The sequence below is a fragment of the Galeopterus variegatus genome, unplaced genomic scaffold (genome assembly GCF_000696425.1).
Source record: "Galeopterus variegatus unplaced genomic scaffold, G_variegatus-3.0.2 Scaffold7, whole genome shotgun sequence".
Classification (NCBI taxonomy): domain Eukaryota; kingdom Metazoa; phylum Chordata; class Mammalia; order Dermoptera; family Cynocephalidae; genus Galeopterus; species Galeopterus variegatus.
This window is the reverse complement of record NW_007726118.1, coordinates 1,727,196-1,747,071: the sequence shown is the minus strand read 5'-3', so window position 1 is coordinate 1,747,071 and position 19,876 is coordinate 1,727,196. Positions and strand designations below refer to the sequence as shown.

General features: G+C 37.2%; 1 protein-coding gene across 1 annotated transcript in view; it reads right to left on the bottom strand.

Moving 5' to 3' along the window:
* The window catches only part of KIAA0196 (KIAA0196 ortholog), a 55,470-nt gene extending 36,129 nt beyond the window's left edge, over positions 1 to 19,341 (bottom strand). The window contains exons 1-9 of the mRNA XM_008581292.1: positions 19,028 to 19,341; positions 18,422 to 18,567; positions 17,694 to 17,778; positions 16,994 to 17,094; positions 14,253 to 14,445; positions 11,909 to 12,061; positions 7,965 to 8,078; positions 6,348 to 6,519; positions 1,454 to 1,581 (exon numbers count right to left, since the gene is read on the bottom strand). Coding sequence (XP_008579514.1) covers positions 1,454 to 1,581; positions 6,348 to 6,519; positions 7,965 to 8,078; positions 11,909 to 12,061; positions 14,253 to 14,445; positions 16,994 to 17,094; positions 17,694 to 17,778; positions 18,422 to 18,567; positions 19,028 to 19,213 — 1,278 coding nt within the window. The 5' untranslated portion in view covers positions 19,214 to 19,341. The remainder of the gene's footprint in view (positions 1 to 1,453; positions 1,582 to 6,347; positions 6,520 to 7,964; positions 8,079 to 11,908; positions 12,062 to 14,252; positions 14,446 to 16,993; positions 17,095 to 17,693; positions 17,779 to 18,421; positions 18,568 to 19,027) is intronic.
* Positions 19,342 to 19,876: the final 535 nt, after the last annotated feature.

Below are 19,876 nucleotides of genomic sequence, written 5' to 3'. Positions count from 1 at the left end.
GCAGATGTCCCAGATCTGTCCTGATTTCCACTCAGCAACACTGAACTATGTATTATATACAACTCTTGGGCCCCTGGTGCTCCAGTTTATGATCCTAACTGGTCTGAGGGCATTTCTTCCTTGAGGGTGACTCTCACTTGCCTCTGAAAGGCCAGTTTTACTTTCACCCACTAATGTGATGCCTGGTTCCTGTGCCTTGAATTTTCCTGCTTCCTCATCTTGGCTTAATCTGTCTTCCTTCCCCACTATACTGAGAGCTCTTAGATGGTAGAAATGTGCTTTGTTCTTTTTTGAATTCCTAACACTTAGCTGTGAACAGAGTAAATATTTAATAATTATTATACTCAGAGGAAAATCATTAAAATTATTATATAGATCAAAAAAGGGTAGCATTTCTCTGATACAAAATTATACCCAGACAAATAACTAAAAACACTTAGTACACATATTAGCATCTACATTTTCTGAGCTACTTCATAGGGGAATATAGTATCTTCACATACCTAGAAGATAAAGAAACATCTATTTAAACAACAAATCAAAGTGAGGCAAGGTGAGGAATGGTTTTGAATGGGCATTAATGTCTGGGTCTAGTTCCCGAACCTACCTGATCCAAACCCCCAAGATTACTGGTTATAGAACCTGGGCATTCTCAGGCACCCACCATTTTTATTATGCCCCTAGAGATTTCTTTAAGGGTAAGACTAACCTCAGACTTTCCTTCAGTAAGCTCAAATTCCTTAAAGTCCCTCAGATGACCTTGTTCAAATACAAATCACCTACGCTACTTAAACCCTTTCCAATAAGTTCTTACAGCTCTTATGATAAAGACCGAAATCCTGCAAGGCCCAGTATGGGCTGTCTCCTGCCCACCATTCAGTCTCATTTTGTACCATCTTTCTCTCTCATTCTCTCCCCTCTAGCCAACTGGTCTTTCTGGTCCTTGAATTGGCTATGCTCTTCCCTACCTAAGATGACTTAAATATACTCTTTCCTCACCCTGGAATGTTCACCATCATGCTCGCTACCTTTGTCTAGCTAATTCTGACAGATCCCTTTCTACAGGTCCCTTCAGAAGCTCTGGCTTCTCTTCTCATGGAAATCTTCCAGGCTAGGACAGAATTCTTTATTTTAGGTATTCAGAGAACTATGTTCCTTTCCTTTAGAGTACATCCTCAGTTTGTATTTACATTTTCATTACTATGACTGATTTTCTGATTAACATCTGTATCATTAGACTATAATCTCTACAATCTTGTGCAATTTCCTCCAATGATGGTAGGCACTAAATGCTTGTTAAATGTTTAATACTGTCCTTTTTCTATAAAAACTATCTCAGGCAGCTGGAATCTGTAGCTTGAATCAGAGACACCTCAACTAAATCTGTATCTTTTTTTATACTTTTAAGCATAAAAAAACCTGAGTTTGGTGATTATTCAGCCAATATTTTTACCTCTTTGAGTATAAACTCAAACTGTGCAGTATCCAACAGCAACTGGAATAGGATCTTGGGATTGTACCTAGAGTCCGTTAGAATTTGGTCCTTGATTTGACGAAGGCGTTTATTGTTTGGGTCACAGGCTAGAAACAGGAAGAAAAGAGTCATCTACTTATTAAATGTTTAGAAAATATCTATAAAATAAGATGAATTCTTTTTTTGTAGGGGGGGCCTGGCCAGTGAGCTCTTGACATTGGTGTTACAACACTGAGTTCTAACCAACTGAGCTAACTGGGCAGCCCAAGATGAATTTTTAAATGCTTTCCTTCCTTTTAAGCATTTCAAATGTGATAAATGTTAAACACCAAGGTCAAGAGTTTGGATCCCTGTACTGGCTAGCCATCAAAAAGAAAAAAAAGAAAGAAAATAAAATTTAATAAGTAAAATATACATCAATAACAGGTGGTGAAATATAGTATATCTGTGCTATAGAGTACAATTGAACTGTTAAACGAGAATTGAATCTCACATAGAATGTCATCCTTGATATATCGCTGAATGAAAAAAGATGGCTCCAAATTTTGTAAGCACCTTGGAGTTGGCTTATATTAACTGCCCAGTATGGATGGGAAGAGCCTTCTGGCATCACTACACAGGTGTGTGGCCAGCTATGTCCTGTCTGTTTGGAGCTGCTTTTGGTTTAGGCATTGATCCCTGCCATTCAGTTGTGGCCAGGCAGGCCTAAGACTACAATCCTTAGAAAGGCCAATTTGCAAAGCTGGCTCTTGGCTGGCAACTAGGAACTTGGATTTTGGGAAGAGCTCTCACCATTTTGAGAACTGATAAGAATGGCTCACTGTGCCTTAACTGTTTGTACAACATCGTTCATGCTGAACACCTGCTTCCCTTCTGGAGGTCTAGAATTTTGGTATGTGCCAGGCAGAGGCTGCTTCTGTGATCAGTCCCAATAGAAACTCTGGGAAACTGAGTTTAATAAGCTTTCTTGGTTGGCAACATTTCACACACATTGCTAGGGGAATTAAGTGCATCCTGTGTGAGTCCACTGCGAGAGGTCCCTTCCATGCTGTGCCTGGTTTCCTCTGGACTTCACCCCCTGTACCTTTTTCTTTTGCTGATTTTGCTTTGTATGCTTTTGCAGTAATAAATCACAGCCATGAGTACTACTACATGCTGAGTCCTCTGTGTCCTCTCAGTGAGTCATCAAACTTGGGGTTGTCTTGGGGACTGCCTGACACACAGAGAAGCAGTGTTCTCCACACAAAGACGTGGCACCTCCAAATAGAAAGAAACAGACTGTGGCCATCCTTCTCCTTGTAAAGGCTTGAGGGCATGGCAGGTACTCAGAGCTTTCTGGACTATCCATTATCCAGGCACAGAGAGCTTAAGACAACTAGGCCAAGGTCAAAAAATCAGGCAGTGACTGACCCAGGGAAAAAAACACCTGATTCCCAATTTAGCTTATCAGCTGCCAAGCCAAACCATTTCAAATAAAGTAACGGTAAAAGAAAAGTACCGACTAAAAAATATTGATATTTGCTGAGCTTGGTTTATGGGGCTAATTATTTATTTAAGAAAGAATAAGAAAGTAGGATAAGGCAAAAATACAAGTTAAAGCTATCTAGACTGCAAATAAAGTTAGAACAAAAACTTTAAGGCAATGGACGCAGTCAAAAAGTTCACAGCTGAATAAGTTGTGAAGCCCATGGGAGCTGCACTAGGGAGCTTTACGCCCCTGCTTTCCTAGCCGTCCCTCAGTCAACATCTCAGGTCTATGGCTGTACAGAACGGCCACGTGGTATAAGCACATGTCGTAGGGTATTTGAGGTGCTTTAATTACACTGAAGCTGTGGAAAGCCACTTTACATATGGTTTCTAAGTTACTCTCCATGAGGAGGAGACTTGTGACAACCCAGAGGAGGGGCTCAGTTTTGTGGGAAACTGCAGAGTTCTGAATTCCTTATACATTCTCCAGAACTACCTAGGAAGAAATATATCGACACTGTTGACACTGATTACTCCAAAAGAATTTTTTCAGCTTCATATTTGCCTAACTAAAAAGCAAACTCAGAAGGAGTTCTCTTTGTCTTACTATTAATTCCAATTCAAAAGAAACCTTCTGAAATTAATTTGCTTTTATTTTTGGATAGAGGATCTAATTATCCAGTTGATAGATAATACTCTGTATGCCTCAATATGCATTCACATTTAGCTCCCTGGTACAAACCAGGTTTAGTTCCAGTGTTCCCAGGGCCTGATCATCTCCCTCAGATCTCACCCTTGAGAATTCAGGCCCACAGACCTGCAGGAACAGATCCTAGAACCATGAGGTAACCCTGGGGTCAGACTTCAGTAGCCGGCCAGCCTTGCTTATCCAATGTGGCCTCAAAAGAGTGTTTCTTCAACAGCTTCAAAGCTCTGCAGAAGCATCCTATGCCCAAGTGAAATGCCTCCAGCAGGTTAATAGGAAATATGAGGCATATATCTGCCTTTCTGCACAACATGACTGAAACACCATAAAAGCTAAATAAGCGGTTACTTTTCCTATGTATGACTCACAACCAGATAGGCAAATCATTTGTTTCTGGTAAATTATGACCTTGTGCAATCAGGTCAGACAGTTGCCAGGCACAGAAATGGAAAACAGATGTGGCCGAAGATAAAAGGACAGACCTCTGGCAAGCTGAGGTTGTCCCTGGCATGGATGTAAATCCAGGAGACTACTGGCTTCCAGAAAGTAGGCACGGCTGTCAGGCACAGTTGCACAGAAGATGAAGATGAGGCTGAGTCACTAGAAAACCACAGTTGGTCTTATAATGGGATAAAGTGAGGGCTTGAGTTGTTTGTATGCTTGTAAATTTAAGACTCTCGGTAAAGAAGATTATAAGCTGAGTCAACATAGTAAAATCCTCAAATTAGAACTGGAATCTAACGGGAGTTTATGTAAAAGAGAAACTCATCTAATTAAAAACAGATCAACGAGATGATTAAAAACTTCAGCCATGGGATTCATACTGAGGGCAAATTGTGAATGGATCTAGGCCAACAAGCAAAATGATGAAAAAACTGAAAAACAGCACTCATGAGAAGGTTAAAGCAGCGGGAGAGAAGACTGAGAAGTTCCACACACTTTCAAAGAATGAGGGATGAGGACGACCCACGGCCGCTTTCACTGCAGACCACTCACAGGAAGTGGGAAAGATGGCGGCGAGAGGGCCTGGGAAACAGATCTGGACTGGAAGAGCTGTGTGACGGGGCCACAGAATAATCTGTGTGGGGACTTTTTTTACCTGAAAGAACAAGGAAGTGTTGAAGAAGTGCCTATCTCAGGGTAGGTACTCAAGAAAAGTTTGTTGAATGAAAAACAAAAAGCAGAGTGCTTTATAGGGCTGCTGAATGACACAACTCTTAGGGGTAGACATAGGCAGCCCTGCATGAGTGAACTCATTAGTTAATCAATCACGTATTTTCTAAGCATAAGGAACTGTGCCATCTGTGAACAAACTCAGAGATGTTAGTTTAACCTACTTGTTGTTCTATCATTAAACCAGATGTTTTAGATTCATAGCTCATTGACCCTGTAGAGGAGCTTCAAGCAATCCATGAAGCTCCTGAACTTGATGGCCAAACTTTATATAGATAGATATCAAAGGGGATCATGCCCCGGAATAGGCTAAGACCCAATCTACCTCAAATTAGCACTGTGACCTAGTCAGGTTGTCAACTCAGTGGGCCCACATGTTTTTCTGTGCTTCCAAAATCATGCCATTTATTCCATCATTTCTATAGTCTAGAATTTCTTCCACTTTTTACTTCAAAATCTTACTAAGGGATTAGTCATCTTTGCCTCTTGGATGGAGCCTTGCCTGACCTCCTCTGTTCCTCCATCCCAAACAATGTTTCTCCTCCTAGTCTGGACTCAAATCACACCACCTGTCTGTCTCACATGCTCAGCTCTTATTTACTGCCTTGGACCTTGTATTAGTTTTCTATGGCTGCTCTAACAAATAAACACAAACATAGTGGCTTAAAACAACAAAAATTTATTCTCTCACAGTTCTAGACGTGAGAAATCTGCAACGTGGCTCAGTGGGTTAACATCAAGGTGTCACTAGGGCTGGGGTCTGGCTTGAGGTTCTATGGCTCTAGAATCTGTTTCCTTGCCTTTTTCAGCCTTTAAAGCCTGCCTGTATTCCTTGGCTTGTGTCCCCTTTTCCATCTTTAAAGCCAGCACTGGCCGGACAAGTCTTTTTCTCCATGCCATCTCTCTGGTTCTGACGCTTCTGCCTCCTTCTTCCTGATTTAAGGACCCCTGTGATTACACTGGGTTCACTGGGAAGATCCAGGATAATCTCTTCCTTTAAGGTCAGCTGATTAGCAACCTTAACCCCCCTTTGCCAGGTACTATAACATATTTATAGGTTTCAGGGATTAGGGTATGGATGTCTTGGTGGGGAGGGGGAGACGGAGGTGCGGGTAGGGAGGCATTATTCTGCCTACCACAGGTCTGCAGTTACACTTTTTCATATGTACAAGTGTACTTCAAAAAGTTCATGGATAGATTCGTATTGTCTTTTAATTTTATTTTTCCACTAACTCTTTGAAGTGCCCTCTTATACATCTGATTTTCCTAATTTGATCAGTGACAAGCTCCTTGAACATGGGAGATAAATGTCCTATTTCCCAGCACCTAACAGTACATGACAAGGGAGAGCTGTTCAGGTGGCTGTTGACTTACTGAAGTTCACATAAAAATGACTAACTTAAAAAAGCAACTTGATTCTCATCTTAGGGCTCTCTCCCTGCTAAACCACTTAGCATCATGCTAATAAACTACTTAGCATTGCTCCTTATATGGAGCAATATAGATGGCACCCCTTTTGCACATTACCTGAGTCTGCCGTATGAAGCATCAGCCATCGGATAGAAACATTGCAGTCTCTCAGACAGTTCAGAAGCCTTGGGATATTGTCCAGAACCATCTCCTCCCTTAAATAACCTTCTTTCAGAAACTGCTGTACTTGAGCATGCACTCTCTCACTGACAGTAGCATATCTGCTTGCCTTTGAAAATAAAAAAACTTGAATTACATTAAAAAATTATCTTGAAAGTGGATTACATTCAGGTGAATCTTTGATAAATAATAACATTTCCATATGAGATGAATAGCATAAGTTATAAGACTTATAAATTATAAATGTAGTTAAAAGGCTCAAAAGCAACTGGTTTATTGAACATTTTTTGAAAAGAGCATTGGAATTAGAATTCTGAGACTAAATCCTAGTTCTGGCTGTGATTAAACATTGCTGTGACTTTGGGTTTAACCTCTGCGTAATGGTTTCTTCAAATGTCAAATGGAAAACTGGACCAGGTGGTTCTTTAGAGCCATTCTACTCTTAACTTGGATGAAAAAGATACATAAAGACAGAAGCTAAATTGCTTTTTCTTGCTATGATTGTTAACAAAGGAGGCAGAACAGAGCAGGAACACTCAAAAGATGAGACTTTACAAGCATATGAAAGTGTAACAAAAAATACATTATCAGTGTCTGTATATCAAAATTGAATTTTCAAACCAGTCTTTTAGAAATTTGGTCATTCTGTTTTACTAAAGCAAGAATCAAACGTTAAATGTCATTAACCTAGTCGAGTTAGTTTAAAAATATCAAGAAACTTCTTAAAATGTTGTAAATGAGAAAATGCGTTTTGGAAAGGAACTGTGATTAAAATTAATGCTCTGATGTTGGTAAATATGAAAGTGCCACATTCTCTAATATATTTCTAGGAGATATGCCAACATTGAAATTATCTTGTGCATTATTTATGGAATTCAATTTATTTTAATAAAACATGAAGTTTTTTGAGTCAATATTGCTTCATCCACACTGGAAACTCAAAAACCCACACAACCAGGCTGAGGAATATAATCATTTAGAAATATCGAGTATGCTTCCCACTAAAATAATTTTATTTTTATTCCTATATTCACTCAGATATTTCCTTTTGCCTTGTGTTCTTATCAAAGAGGCAGAAGATGGCCATTTAAACTTTAAGATAAATGTCTTGAGTCTTGTTGCTAATTTAGCACATCAGAAATGATGAATTTAAATGACAGTGACAGGACGTATTGTCTACGCTCCGTTACCATATTCACCATTCATCCTACTGATAAACACATATTAATTCCAGCTAATGGTGAAAACAGCTCTGTCCACAAGGACACGGTCTTTAAGCAAGAGTAAAGGTAGTCATTTCAGGCCATGACACACTGATTTGTTTTAGGGTACTGAATCTTGCTTATAATCCAAGTCTGTAATTTACATATACCACCTAAGTTCAAAACCTATAATTACCTATCTTATTCTATTATACAAAATTCACTTTTCATTAATTATCACAGTAAAATGTCTATGTGGACATCTCCCAATTCCTTGGGAAATCTACTTAGCTCATTTCCTAAACCAGGCTTGCAGTTATTAGAGAATCCTCCCTGATTAGACAGAACCTACCTGTTCTCTGATGTTTGAAAGGTCCAGGGTATTGTTTAAAGCAGTTTTTGCAGCTTTGTAAGGTTCCCAAGCATCTGCTAGATTAACCGTGATCCCCATGTAAATACTGATTACCTGCAAAAGGAGACATTCATTCAGTATTTGTTAAATACCTACTCACTTCAAGAAAAGGGGTTGGGAAAATAAAAAGTGATAGAAGACATTGCCCACTCTTACAAGTTTAAACTCCATTCCAATTTTGTTTTTCTTTATGAGCACTTTGGAACAAAGTGACAAGTTTGCTGTTCATGAAAAAATAAACAAGGTTTATTGAAACAAGGCTTTCCTTCAACCTGCTATGTGTCAGATTCCTAAAGAAACATAAAAAGGAACAGAAAAATAGAGACTTTGAGTAGAGCAGAAGTTTTTTTCTCAAACATTTTCATCCTTTGTACTATTAAAAGTTACTGAGGACTCCAAAGAGTTTTTTTAAAAATGTGGTTTATATCTATTGATATTTATCATATTACACATTAAAACTGAGAATTAAAAAAAATTATTAATTTAAATAAAATAAATTAATTAAAATAATAATAAACCCATTATAATTTTTTTTTTTTTGGCTGGCTGTTACAGGGATTGAATCCCAGACCTTGGTGTTCTTAGCACCATGTTCTAACCAACTGAGCTAACTGGCCAGCTATATATATTTTTAGTAATTAAAAAAAACTAAAATTTACTAAGAAAAATTTGTGAGAAGAGCAGCATTGTTTTACATTTACTCAAATCTCTGTGATGTTTCGCTTAATTGAAGACAGCTTGATTTACATATCTGCTTCTATATTCAAATGATGTGACATAATTTGTCATATAGCCTCTGGAAATGCAATGTAGAGTTAAAAGGCAAAGAGCATCTTAGTATTATTAATAAAAATAGTATTGACCTTACTGACCCCTTGAAAACGTCCTGGGGACCTGTAAGGGTCCCCAGTTTACACATTCAGAATCCCTGGACTAAAGGAAACAAAGCATTATTTTCGCAGTTCCTAGCCCATTCACTTCAGTTTGTACGTAGAATTATTTACTATTTGAACGTTTGTTAAAACTTGCCTGTGAAATCCTGTGGTTCTAGGCATTGTCATTTTTTTTGATGAGAGTGAATTGGTGATGAGATTTGATGACAAATTCTACTTATGTAATGGTTACTGGTTTATTCATGTTTCCTTTTTCTTCTTGAGTCAAATTTGGTAATTTATATTTACATATATAAATATATTTATATTTTAAGACTTAATATATATTTTTATTCACATATAAATATGATATATTTATATTATAATATATATTAACATATAAATATATGTAAGTACATAAACATATTTATATTTTAAGAAAATTATCCATTTCTTCTGAGTTTTCAAATGTACTGACAAAATTGTTCATAGGTTTTCTTAAAACCTTAAAAAGTCTTTATTATATCTGAGGTCTTCTTTTTCAAACTTAATGTATCTCATTTTGCATGCTCACTTTCTCTTGCTCTTTTATAAGTTTTACTAAATACTTATTTTATGACTATTTTTTTCTTTTTTTTTGCAGCTGGCTGGTAACTGAGATTAAACCCTGTACTTTGATATTAGCAGCACCACGTTTCAACCAACTGAGTTAACCATCCAGTCCTATTTTATGACTGTTTTAAAAAATTGGCTTTTGGTGATAATGATCTTCTCCCTTATTTCCTTTTTCAATAGCGCAATAAATGTCTGCTGATATATTTATTATTGAATTCCTTTCACTCTACTTTTTCTAACTTCTTGATATTAATGTCTGACTCAATTATTTTTAAACTTTCCTGATTTTTAAATAAATGTTTTTAAGGTTATACATTTCCTTTAAGAAGAGTTTTAGCCATTTCCCACAAGCTTTGTTTTGTAGCACTTTGACATTGTGCACGTCTAAATATTCTTTCCTCTTTAACACAAAGCCTATTTGGGAATGTTTTTTTTTTTTCCCCAAACATTTATCTTTTTATTTCTTTTTTTTTTTTTTTTTTGACCGGTAGGTAAGGGGATCACAACCCTTGGCATGGTGTGGTCTGCACCACGCTCAGCCAGTGAGCGCATCGGCCATCCCTATATAGGATCTGAACCCGCGGCCTCAGCGCTACCAGCGCCACACTCTCCCGAGTGAGCCATAGGGCCTGCCCTATCTTTTTAATGATGATTTGTAATTTAACTGGACTATAGTAAGAGAATACAGTCTGTAGGATATCAATTTTTTTTTTTTTACTTCATTGACTTCCCTGTGATCTATTATATAGGCAGCTTTCATACATATCTTTTTCAAATACACATGGAGCATTTATTATGTATGAGGGTATTTCAAAAAGTTTGTGAAAAAATAGAATTAAAAGATAATACAAATCAGTCCACAAACTTTTTGAAGTATCCTTGTATTTTGGGGAGAGAAGATTATATACAGAAAGAGGTGTATTAAAATTTTCCATCATGATTATGATTTTGTCAATTTTTCCTTATGAGTCTATTTTTGCTTTATGTATCTTAAGTATGTTATTAGGTGCATACAAATTCATTATTGTTAGCCCACCTCAGTGGATTCCTTTTAATATTACATAGTCCCTCTTCAACCTGATTAATGTTTTTCTTTGAAGTTCTCTATTCTATGATAATATTTTCTTATTAGTTTTTTATTGGTTGGCATTTGCCTGACATATCTTTTTATTCTTTTATTATCAGTGTGCCAGGGCATTTTTTTTAGGTGTGTATCTTACAGGCATCATAGAACTGGATTTTGACCATCCTTAATAGTAAATGTGTTTGTAATTACAGTATTATGGTCAAAACTTCTTTATTAAGCTTAGGAACACGTAGCAACACTATCTGAGTTTTCCTCTTGGTTGCTCAACTCCAAGCTCAGGCGTATGATTCATAGATTGGAACCATCATTTCCTAACTGTAGGCTGTTCTTTTCTTACTGCTAGTAGATTGAGGCCTCTCATAATAGATGTTAACATGATTCAGTAGCTGGCAAGAAGTGAAAATCTACTACCTGAGAATGTGATCCAATTCACTGCATTTTATTCAAATCTCTATGTGCAAACAAACCCCATTCCATATATATTTGGTATGTTTTATTCCTTTAAGAATTAATATTTTTAAGTAAAACAATATTTTAAAAGTTACAAGCAAATCCCTGCATTATTGCCTTAATAGACCAATCACAGCCAGTTTATAGGTAAAACTTATTATAAAAGTAAAATTCCTGTTCACAAAATGGCAAATTAGATGAATCCTACTAGCTTAGATTCACAAACTAGAAAAGAATAAAGAAATCCTTATGTAACTTAGTTTCAATCTCTGTAGCTAAAGCAAGAGACTTAACACATGGTTTTACCTTGAGAGTATCCTTTTAAGAAAAGGACTAATGGGTTTTTCAAGAAATTTTACTGATGTATTTATTCCTTCATGTTATGATTTATAAGATTATCAATACACTTAAAGTAATTTTACCTAAGGGGGCCGGCCCGGTGGCGCACTGCTACAGTGCGCCGCTTGGGAGCGCGGTGGTGCTCCCTCCGAGGGTTCGGATCCCACATACAGACCGGTTCCCGCTCACTGGCTGAGCGAGGTGTGGGAGCAACGCCGAGGGTTGCGATCCCGTTGCCGGTCCCGGTCCGGTGTGGGCGCGACACTGAGGGTTGCAATCCGTTGCCGGACACGAAAAAAAAAAAAAAAAAAAGGAAAAAAAAGTAATTTTACCTAAGTGATTTTATGTCCCATGATTTACAATGTTATGATCTCTGGGTTAAAGGCCAAAAGAATGAAAAATTAATTCTTTAATAAATTTACTATAGAGAAAAAATAAATAGTAACACTTGCCCAATTATCCGGAATTTATTAATTCTTTAATAAATTTACTATAGAGAAAAAAAAACCAGTAACACTTGCCCAATTATCCGGAAAGTATTTATCCACTATCTCTCTCATTTTTGCTTGATGGTTATGAAGAATGGAAGGTTCAAAGTAGAGAATCACGTATAGCATGGCAGCTTGATTTGCCAGAGCAGTGCTGCGGTGCTCTGGCAAAGGATATGCGGAGACCTGCAATACAGAGAAGACACCCCAGAGAGGGAGCTGCTGGCAACATCTGAATGTATACATGCTCAAATTAAATTATCTACTTCTACGACACACCAGTTTTTCCAAAGCCCATCACCTTTCAGGATCCTGGACACTCGAAGCAATTCTTAGATTGTGGCATTGGTAACTATGGTCTGTCTTCTTATCCCTAACCCCACAATATTCTCTTTCTTACAGTCTTTAACTCTGCTGCAATTCTAAGTCTTTTCCTTAAAAAAAGAAAAAAGTCCTAACCTTGAATCTCCCACTAGCTGTCTATTTCTGTGTCTTTCCCATCACAGGCAATCTCTTAGAACTGATAAACCCCACTCACTGTTGCTATTTTTCACTTACTGTTTACTACTCAACTCACTGAATTTGACTTCTACTATCATCCCAATGGAATTTCCTAAGGTCACTCATGACCTCACAATCACCCAATTCAATGGCTTCTTTTGAAAATCTCACATAAATTCTTCGAGTATAAAATTCTCAGCTCCTTTGGTTTCCCAGATACCACTTCTTCTCAATCTGCTTTCCGGGATCCTCTCTTTCTGCTTGTCTTTTAAATGCTGGTATTTCCCAGGGCGCCATCCCCTCATGCATTAGGAATCTTTGGCTAAACATAGCACACATCATCTTAAGCTACCATAAGCAAGAAAGGGGAGAATTTATCACAAGGATAGACACAGCAATGTCACATGGAACCCTAGGCAGAAATGTGGCCAGTCACCAAGAAGGGCCTGGGGCTGTGAATGAGAACGCCTTCACTTTTTCTCCTCTTGATGTGTTTGCCCAACCTTTCTCTCTCTGCAGACTATTCTCTACATTCATGGATGAATGAGGCTGCCCCCAAACTCCAAATTTTGCATATTGTGGGTAAACCCACATCCAGAAACTGTTTCTTAGGTGCAATTCTAAATTACCTGGAGACAGAGAATCTCATCCTTCTGCCATGACCAGACATGGGAGAGGTGCAGGACAGAGAGTAGGGTGGACACACAGCTCAACCTCAGCTTAACCCCTGTGTCAATAAAGGTCACGGGGCAAGGAGAATATTGAAAACATTGCCTTAAGACATAGATAAAATGGACTGAATAAGAGGCAGAATTGTGGAATGAGAGCCAGTGATGTACAGAGACAGTGAGGTACAAAGGCAGTGAGGAAAGAGCTTGGCTTTGAATTCATACAGATCTGAATTCAAATTACATTTCTGCTACTTAGTGATGTGACCTTGTAACAATTATTTAAGCTCTCCAAGTCTTATTTTTCTCAACAGCAAGAAAAAAGTCCTTTCCAGGATTGTTGCGAGGAATAGAGAAAATGGTATATGAAAAAGCCTGTTGTGATGCTGGTTTAGACTGAATTCTTAACAAATGGCAACAAATATTATGGAGACTTGGTATCTGCAGGTAGCTTCTGATTTTGAGTTGTCTTAACAAAAAAACAGAAAACTCTTATTTATACTAAACATATTCACAAAAAACTAATAGGCTACGTAAAGAACTGTACAGAGCAGGGGTGTTCTGTGATAAATGCTATCCACAGTTATTACTATGATAGTCTCTTATAGCATAAAAAATATATATAATACATAAAATTATGTTTTCTTCAGAACGATGAAGTCAAATAGTTTTCTTTGGATTCTTTTAAGTAAGGGAATGACACACTTACTGGTGGGGAAAGTAAGACAACTTTCAAATGCTGCAAGATTTTTGCAGCATTGCTTAGTCCACCTCCTTTGCCTGGTCTACACTTATGTACTTCCCCTAAGATAACACTCATCTTGCTTTACCATAATTCCTTTAGTTGTCTGTCTTCTTTCCTAAGTTACAAGTTCATTGTGGACAGGGACCATGGCTTGCCTTCTTCAGTGATGGATCCCAGCCCCCAGCCCATGGACAGCACATAACACACACTTAAGAAATATTTCTTGAATGAATGAAAGAATACATCTTCTTTCCAATAGCTCAGATCCCATATTCTCCCTGAACTCTGATTTTGCCAGAATTTATATCCCTCTTTATTATACTGTAGCACAGCTCAAAAGGTTTTAAAAATTGTTTCTAGCTGCCTTTACTCTTTTGGAAAAGAAGGAATAAAAGGAATAATTGAGGAGGGAAGTGAAATATGTCTTTGAAACTATTAAGATCTTAGTATATTTAATTCCTACCTGGTTATAAATATCATCAGATCTTAGTCGACCAATCACCATACTGATGAAGGATTCATTAATAGGCACTCTCTGGAAATAGCTCTCAGGATAGTTGGGTGGTCTTTTGGCTCCCGGTTGGCTGGAATAACCTGTACTTCGAAGTAGCTTACAAATATCATCCATATTTGAATCAGCAGAAGATCGAGCAGCACTGAGTCATGTTCATAATGGGAAATAAAAGGCCACACAGACCACACATATTAGAAACTCAAAAGCCCAACAAAGCAGAATTCCATTATAACCTGACTTTGTATAGTTTTAGATATGACCATTGGTTGATTTATATCTTTAAGATTCAAAATTATATTTTATGAAAGCCTGTGTAAAAGATAAATGTAAAAGTCCACAATCCATTTTCCAAAATCCTTGAGGCTAGATTTGTTTCAGAATATAGAATTTCTCAAATGTGTGAAAGTAATATGGTATGTAGATCATATATAATATAATACTCCAGCAGGATCTGAGTTGGCCTCCCATGATCAACACACATAATTCTGGAGCAAAATTTATGAATATTTACAAAAGTGAAATAAACAAAGGCCATATATAGCCTCACATCTGTTTTGGGCAGGATTTGACTCCAAATAATTTCAGGTTAGATTAGGTTTTGCTGCCAAATGAGTTACTATGTGTACGTATTCATGCGTAGCTATGTATTTACATTTTTTCAGAGCTCTTTGGATTTCAGTATTGTGGATAAAGAATGTAAACCTAAACCACCATTTCACAGATTAAAATAAATTTTTGAAAACTTATGCCAGTTTAACGTGAGTGGGATAGAAATTAGTTTTTCTTGGCAAGCTAGTCTTTCTACAGAGATCTAGTAAAACGGTCTGCGATTTTCAGGGTGGAATTATAAGCTCTGAAAGAAATGAACTAGACTCAAAGAATTTTTGACTTAGATATGACCTCCTATTTGATTAAGAATCTCCTTTACCACTCTGACTCACAATTGCTCAGTGTCACTTCAATAATGGATGCTTACATTCTAATGAATTGGCTATTGTATCCAAAGGGACAATGTCAGATTTTCAAATCTGAGCTTGATAAGCAATGTTTTTTCTTCTTCTTTACATTATTTATTGCTTTTGTTTTTCCAGGTACTTTCAGAAATATAGGCAAGGCAACTCAAATTTCACTTTTAAAAAGATGGATGTTAAAACACCCATGACGTGAATGAATAAATAATTCATGCTGGTAGACACCCTCTTCACATACCAATAAAGGTGAAAGGAAACAGACTAGTAAGATTAATTTACTGCCAAGGAGATAGTAATGCCAGGTATTGCTACAAATATGCCCCCATATGATCCCTTTTCTGTTGAAGATCTACCTCTCGCCCTATTTATTTTGTCCTAATTTGTAAGTTTGAAAATGTTAATTATACTCCTCACATCTTTAACTCAAGTTCCTAACTGACTCTGGCTTATTGACTGTTTCTTCCCTGAATCTTGATTATTTCTTATATTGATCTCGTATCTAGTTTTTGATACATTCATTCACAATGAAAAACCTATAGGCTAGGTACTGAAATTAAAAAGTTGGTTAGGGTGGCTCCTGTTTTCAAGACCCTACTTCCTGAAGAACTACTGCTCTGTGCAGACATACACAACACATGATCGTGGACATATGTGGTTGCTTGTTTTGTTTTTGTTTCCAAGAATATATGAGTGAGAATTCACTTTCAACCTGACCCTGAATGATATCTTTTCAAAGTTATCAACCTGAAAATAACAGAAATCTCATTCATTTCCTTTTGTCTACTGAGGAGTAATAAACCAAAAACAACATTCATTAGAGTTCCAAAATTCTTCGAAATTTATCAAGGTTAAGAAATGTAGAATTGAGATTCCTTTTTTTTTTTTTTGAGACCAGCCGCACCGCACTCAGCCAGTGAGCGCACCGGTCATCCCTATACAGGATCCGAACCCGTGATGGGAGCGCTGCTGCACTCCCAGCGCTGCACTCTCCCAAGTGCGCCACGGGCTCGGCCTGAGATTCCTTTTTTTTTTTTTCCTTTTTTTTTTTTTTGAGCCCAGCCGCACCGCACTCAGCCAGTGAGCGCACCGGTCATCCCTATACAGGATCCGAACCCGTGATGGGAGCGCTGCTGCACTCCCAGCGCTGCACTCTCCCAAGTGCGCCACGGGCTCGGCCTGAGATTCCTTTTTTTTTTTCCTTTTTGTCTTTTTTTGTGACCGGCAACGGATCGCAACCCTCAGTGTCGCGCCTGTACCGGACCGGGACCGGCCACGGGATCGCAACCCTCGGTGTTGCTCCTGCCCCTCGCTCAGCCAGTGAGCGGCCGGTCTGTATGTGGGATCCAAACCCTCGGCGGGAACGCCACCGCGCTTCCCTAGCGGCGCACTGTAGCAGTGCGCCACCGGGCCAGCCCTGAGATTCCTTTTTTTTAAAAACGGAGTTACCACAAGGACAGGCTAATCTATGTATTGCTAATAATCTATAATACACAGAGTATTTTATATGTAATATATATATTATATATAATCTATCATTACGTTATATAATATAGAGTAATTGTTACATTCCTACAATATGTTCAGAAGAGATAAGAGTCTTATACTTTTGCATCCTATATCATATTGCTTCTGTTTACGTACGCTGTATTTTATGAGAACATACACTGTATTTTATTAACTGCAGTGCTTTGGAAGTGTGCAGTACTAGCCTAGGGATACCTGTATCGATAGTAAGAAACCAGCATTCTCTCTCTGACTTCTCCTTCAATCTTTTGGTCAATGACGAGCAGCATAACTCCATATAAGTACAGTGCTTCACACTATGAAGAGAAAAAGACAATGGCCAAAATCACAGGAGTATACATTCTTATGGTGTGAAGCAGATAATGGTTAAAGAAAATCAGTTTGCTCACATTCCTCCTGAAAGCTTTATATTACAAGAAAAATGTAGATTTTCTCACCTTCTGTGCATAATGGTCTTTGAAAAGTTTATGTGAGATAAATTTCAACTCACAGTGACTATCTTTCAGTTGGCCTATTTTTGGTATTTTGCTCGGGATACCAAAGTGGAATCTCAGTATGATGAGGACCTCTTCATCACTTATTTAATAAACATTTCTTAAGTGGTCACTATGTAGTAAGTACCAGGCTGTATGACTGGAATGCAAAGTCAAGAAGATAGAATTCTTACACCGAGGAGGCTCATAATATCCACCTTATCCTTTATTCACTTGTAATTTTGTTCAAATTCTACTATATTCTAAACTCAGATATGGACCTGCCAGTTAAAATAAGTATCAGCTTATTTTGTTTCTCTTTAAAGAATGGTACTCTGTACATATATGTGTCTTACAGGTAAGAAAGTGATGCTAAATTTGATATTCTTGAATTTCTGTTTTAAATGATCACTATTACTTACTAGAAGTTGTTTTCCATCTTCATTGAGAAGCACAGTTTCTAAGGTTTGCTGAATATAAACACCTTCATTGAGATCATCTAGATATCTAGAAGTGAAACCCCAGAGAGCAAGTTATTCATTTATAATGGAAACTTTAACATCTTTGAAGAAGAAAGGATTTTTAAAATGATAAGGCAGGATACCAGGCATCCTGGCCTTCAACTAGTTTGTGGTCGTTCATGCTCTTAGAATCTTATGAGCTATAATTCATGGTGATGTAGGGCCACAGGTTGATGTTTATGGTTGTCCCAAGTAAAAGAAATATTCCCTACTCCTGATTTATGATTACAAGTATCTTAGGAGTAATGGTATAAGAACATAGAATAGTTAGTTTAAAGGTTAATGAGTAATGAATTCTTAACCATGGAACCCACAGAAAGTTAACCACAAAAATAAGTTTTTTTTTACACTCCTCACATGTAATATACTAGAATACAATCATAAACTACATGATTGAAAGCTGTATGACTTAATATAAACCAAGTTTATTATGATACTTCACAAGAGCAGGAAATAATAATAAAACTCTAAAGTACTTAAGATGACCAGTGCCACAGGACAAGACAATTATGTATGGTACAAATTAGTAAATTTTGTAGTAACTCAAAAAGATGCAAATGTTTCCGTGTGTCCCTTCTCCCTCTCCACTATTTACTACCAGAATAAGCTATTACTAAATTATCTAATACCTGTTTAAGTCTACAATATATTTATGCACACTTTGAAATGCTAAATAAAATCTGGTCACAATTTCTATGTTGTTTTCACGAAATTCTTCATCTAAATCCTGTAGATCTGGCTTAGCTTCCAGTTTGCTTTCCCATAACTCTGGACCCTAAGAAGAAAAACACATTTATGTGAAACATCAATAAAAGCATACTTGTTGGTAACAATTTCTAAATAGCCTTTTAAAAATTTGTTTTTATATATCAAAAATTTAAAGCAGAGCAACAAAAAGTAATGAAGATAACAGAAGCCTAGATATAAAATCTCTGAGAGAAATGAATTTGAATCGTAACCAAGATTAGCATGCTTTTAAGTGGGGGGCGGGGAGGTACTTCAATGTGCAATACATTGTAACAAAGTTATCTTCTAAAAATTTGATTATACTGTGTTAGGGCTTCCACACAATACCTTTATCTTCTTTTGAAATTAGTAGCTGATATTAGATCTGGTTCAAAAGCTTTCCTCTTTAATTCTTTCTCCATAACCACTTAACCTCTTAGAGTCTCATTGTTCCCAGAGAAAACATGCTTTTGTAGAAATGCAATAAAAATGCTACAGAGGGAGATTACCTTAAAATAGCTAAAATCAAATATGATATCTCCATATTTCTGTTGATCAGTTCGTTCTTTTAACCTGAACACAGCAGGAATAAACTCAGAGAGCCTTAAAAGTTCAGCAATGATTGCATTGCCACAGGAAACAATCCTTAGGATTGCTTGGCCACAGAGGTTGTTCTCAGCTAGAAAGTCCAACATTGTGAGGATGATCAACTACTCTGTGCCTGGACAGCAGGAATGATTAACAGATTTCAGAGCTGGGGTCTGCAGATCATTAGATGAAACCACGTCTCTGGATAGACTGGCTGCTTCATTAAAGAATCTGTATCGGAAAAAAAAGTGCAAAAATCTCCATTTTTTAAGGAAGCATATACACATATTTAAATGCATACATAATATTTTTCTCTCAAACTTGCTAAAAAAATTATAACAAATAATAAATTCAGATATGAGGGGAAGGGCATTTATTCTCCACTTCATGTTTTCTATGTGGAAGGACACTGCTAGATTACCACTCCTGGCCTCTTTCTCAACCCTTTATTCACTTCTCATGAGAAAAGATAAAACACAGCTCAACCATTGGGCATGTGTGATTCCAATGTACCCTAATTGTATAAAGTATTATTTGAGATATTAGCAAATAATTGCAAACACTATTGACAGAGCTCAGAGACACATTGCTGTACATCATTTTGAGGCATTTGCCTAATTATATCCCAGAAATGGAATTGCAGGATTAAGGTATAAACAGTCCAAGATTACTTTTCAAATTATAGATGCCAGCCAGGTTCTACAAAATTCTTTGAGGATGATTTATAAATAATCAAATTGGTCCATAAGTCTCATATAACTCAGCACTTA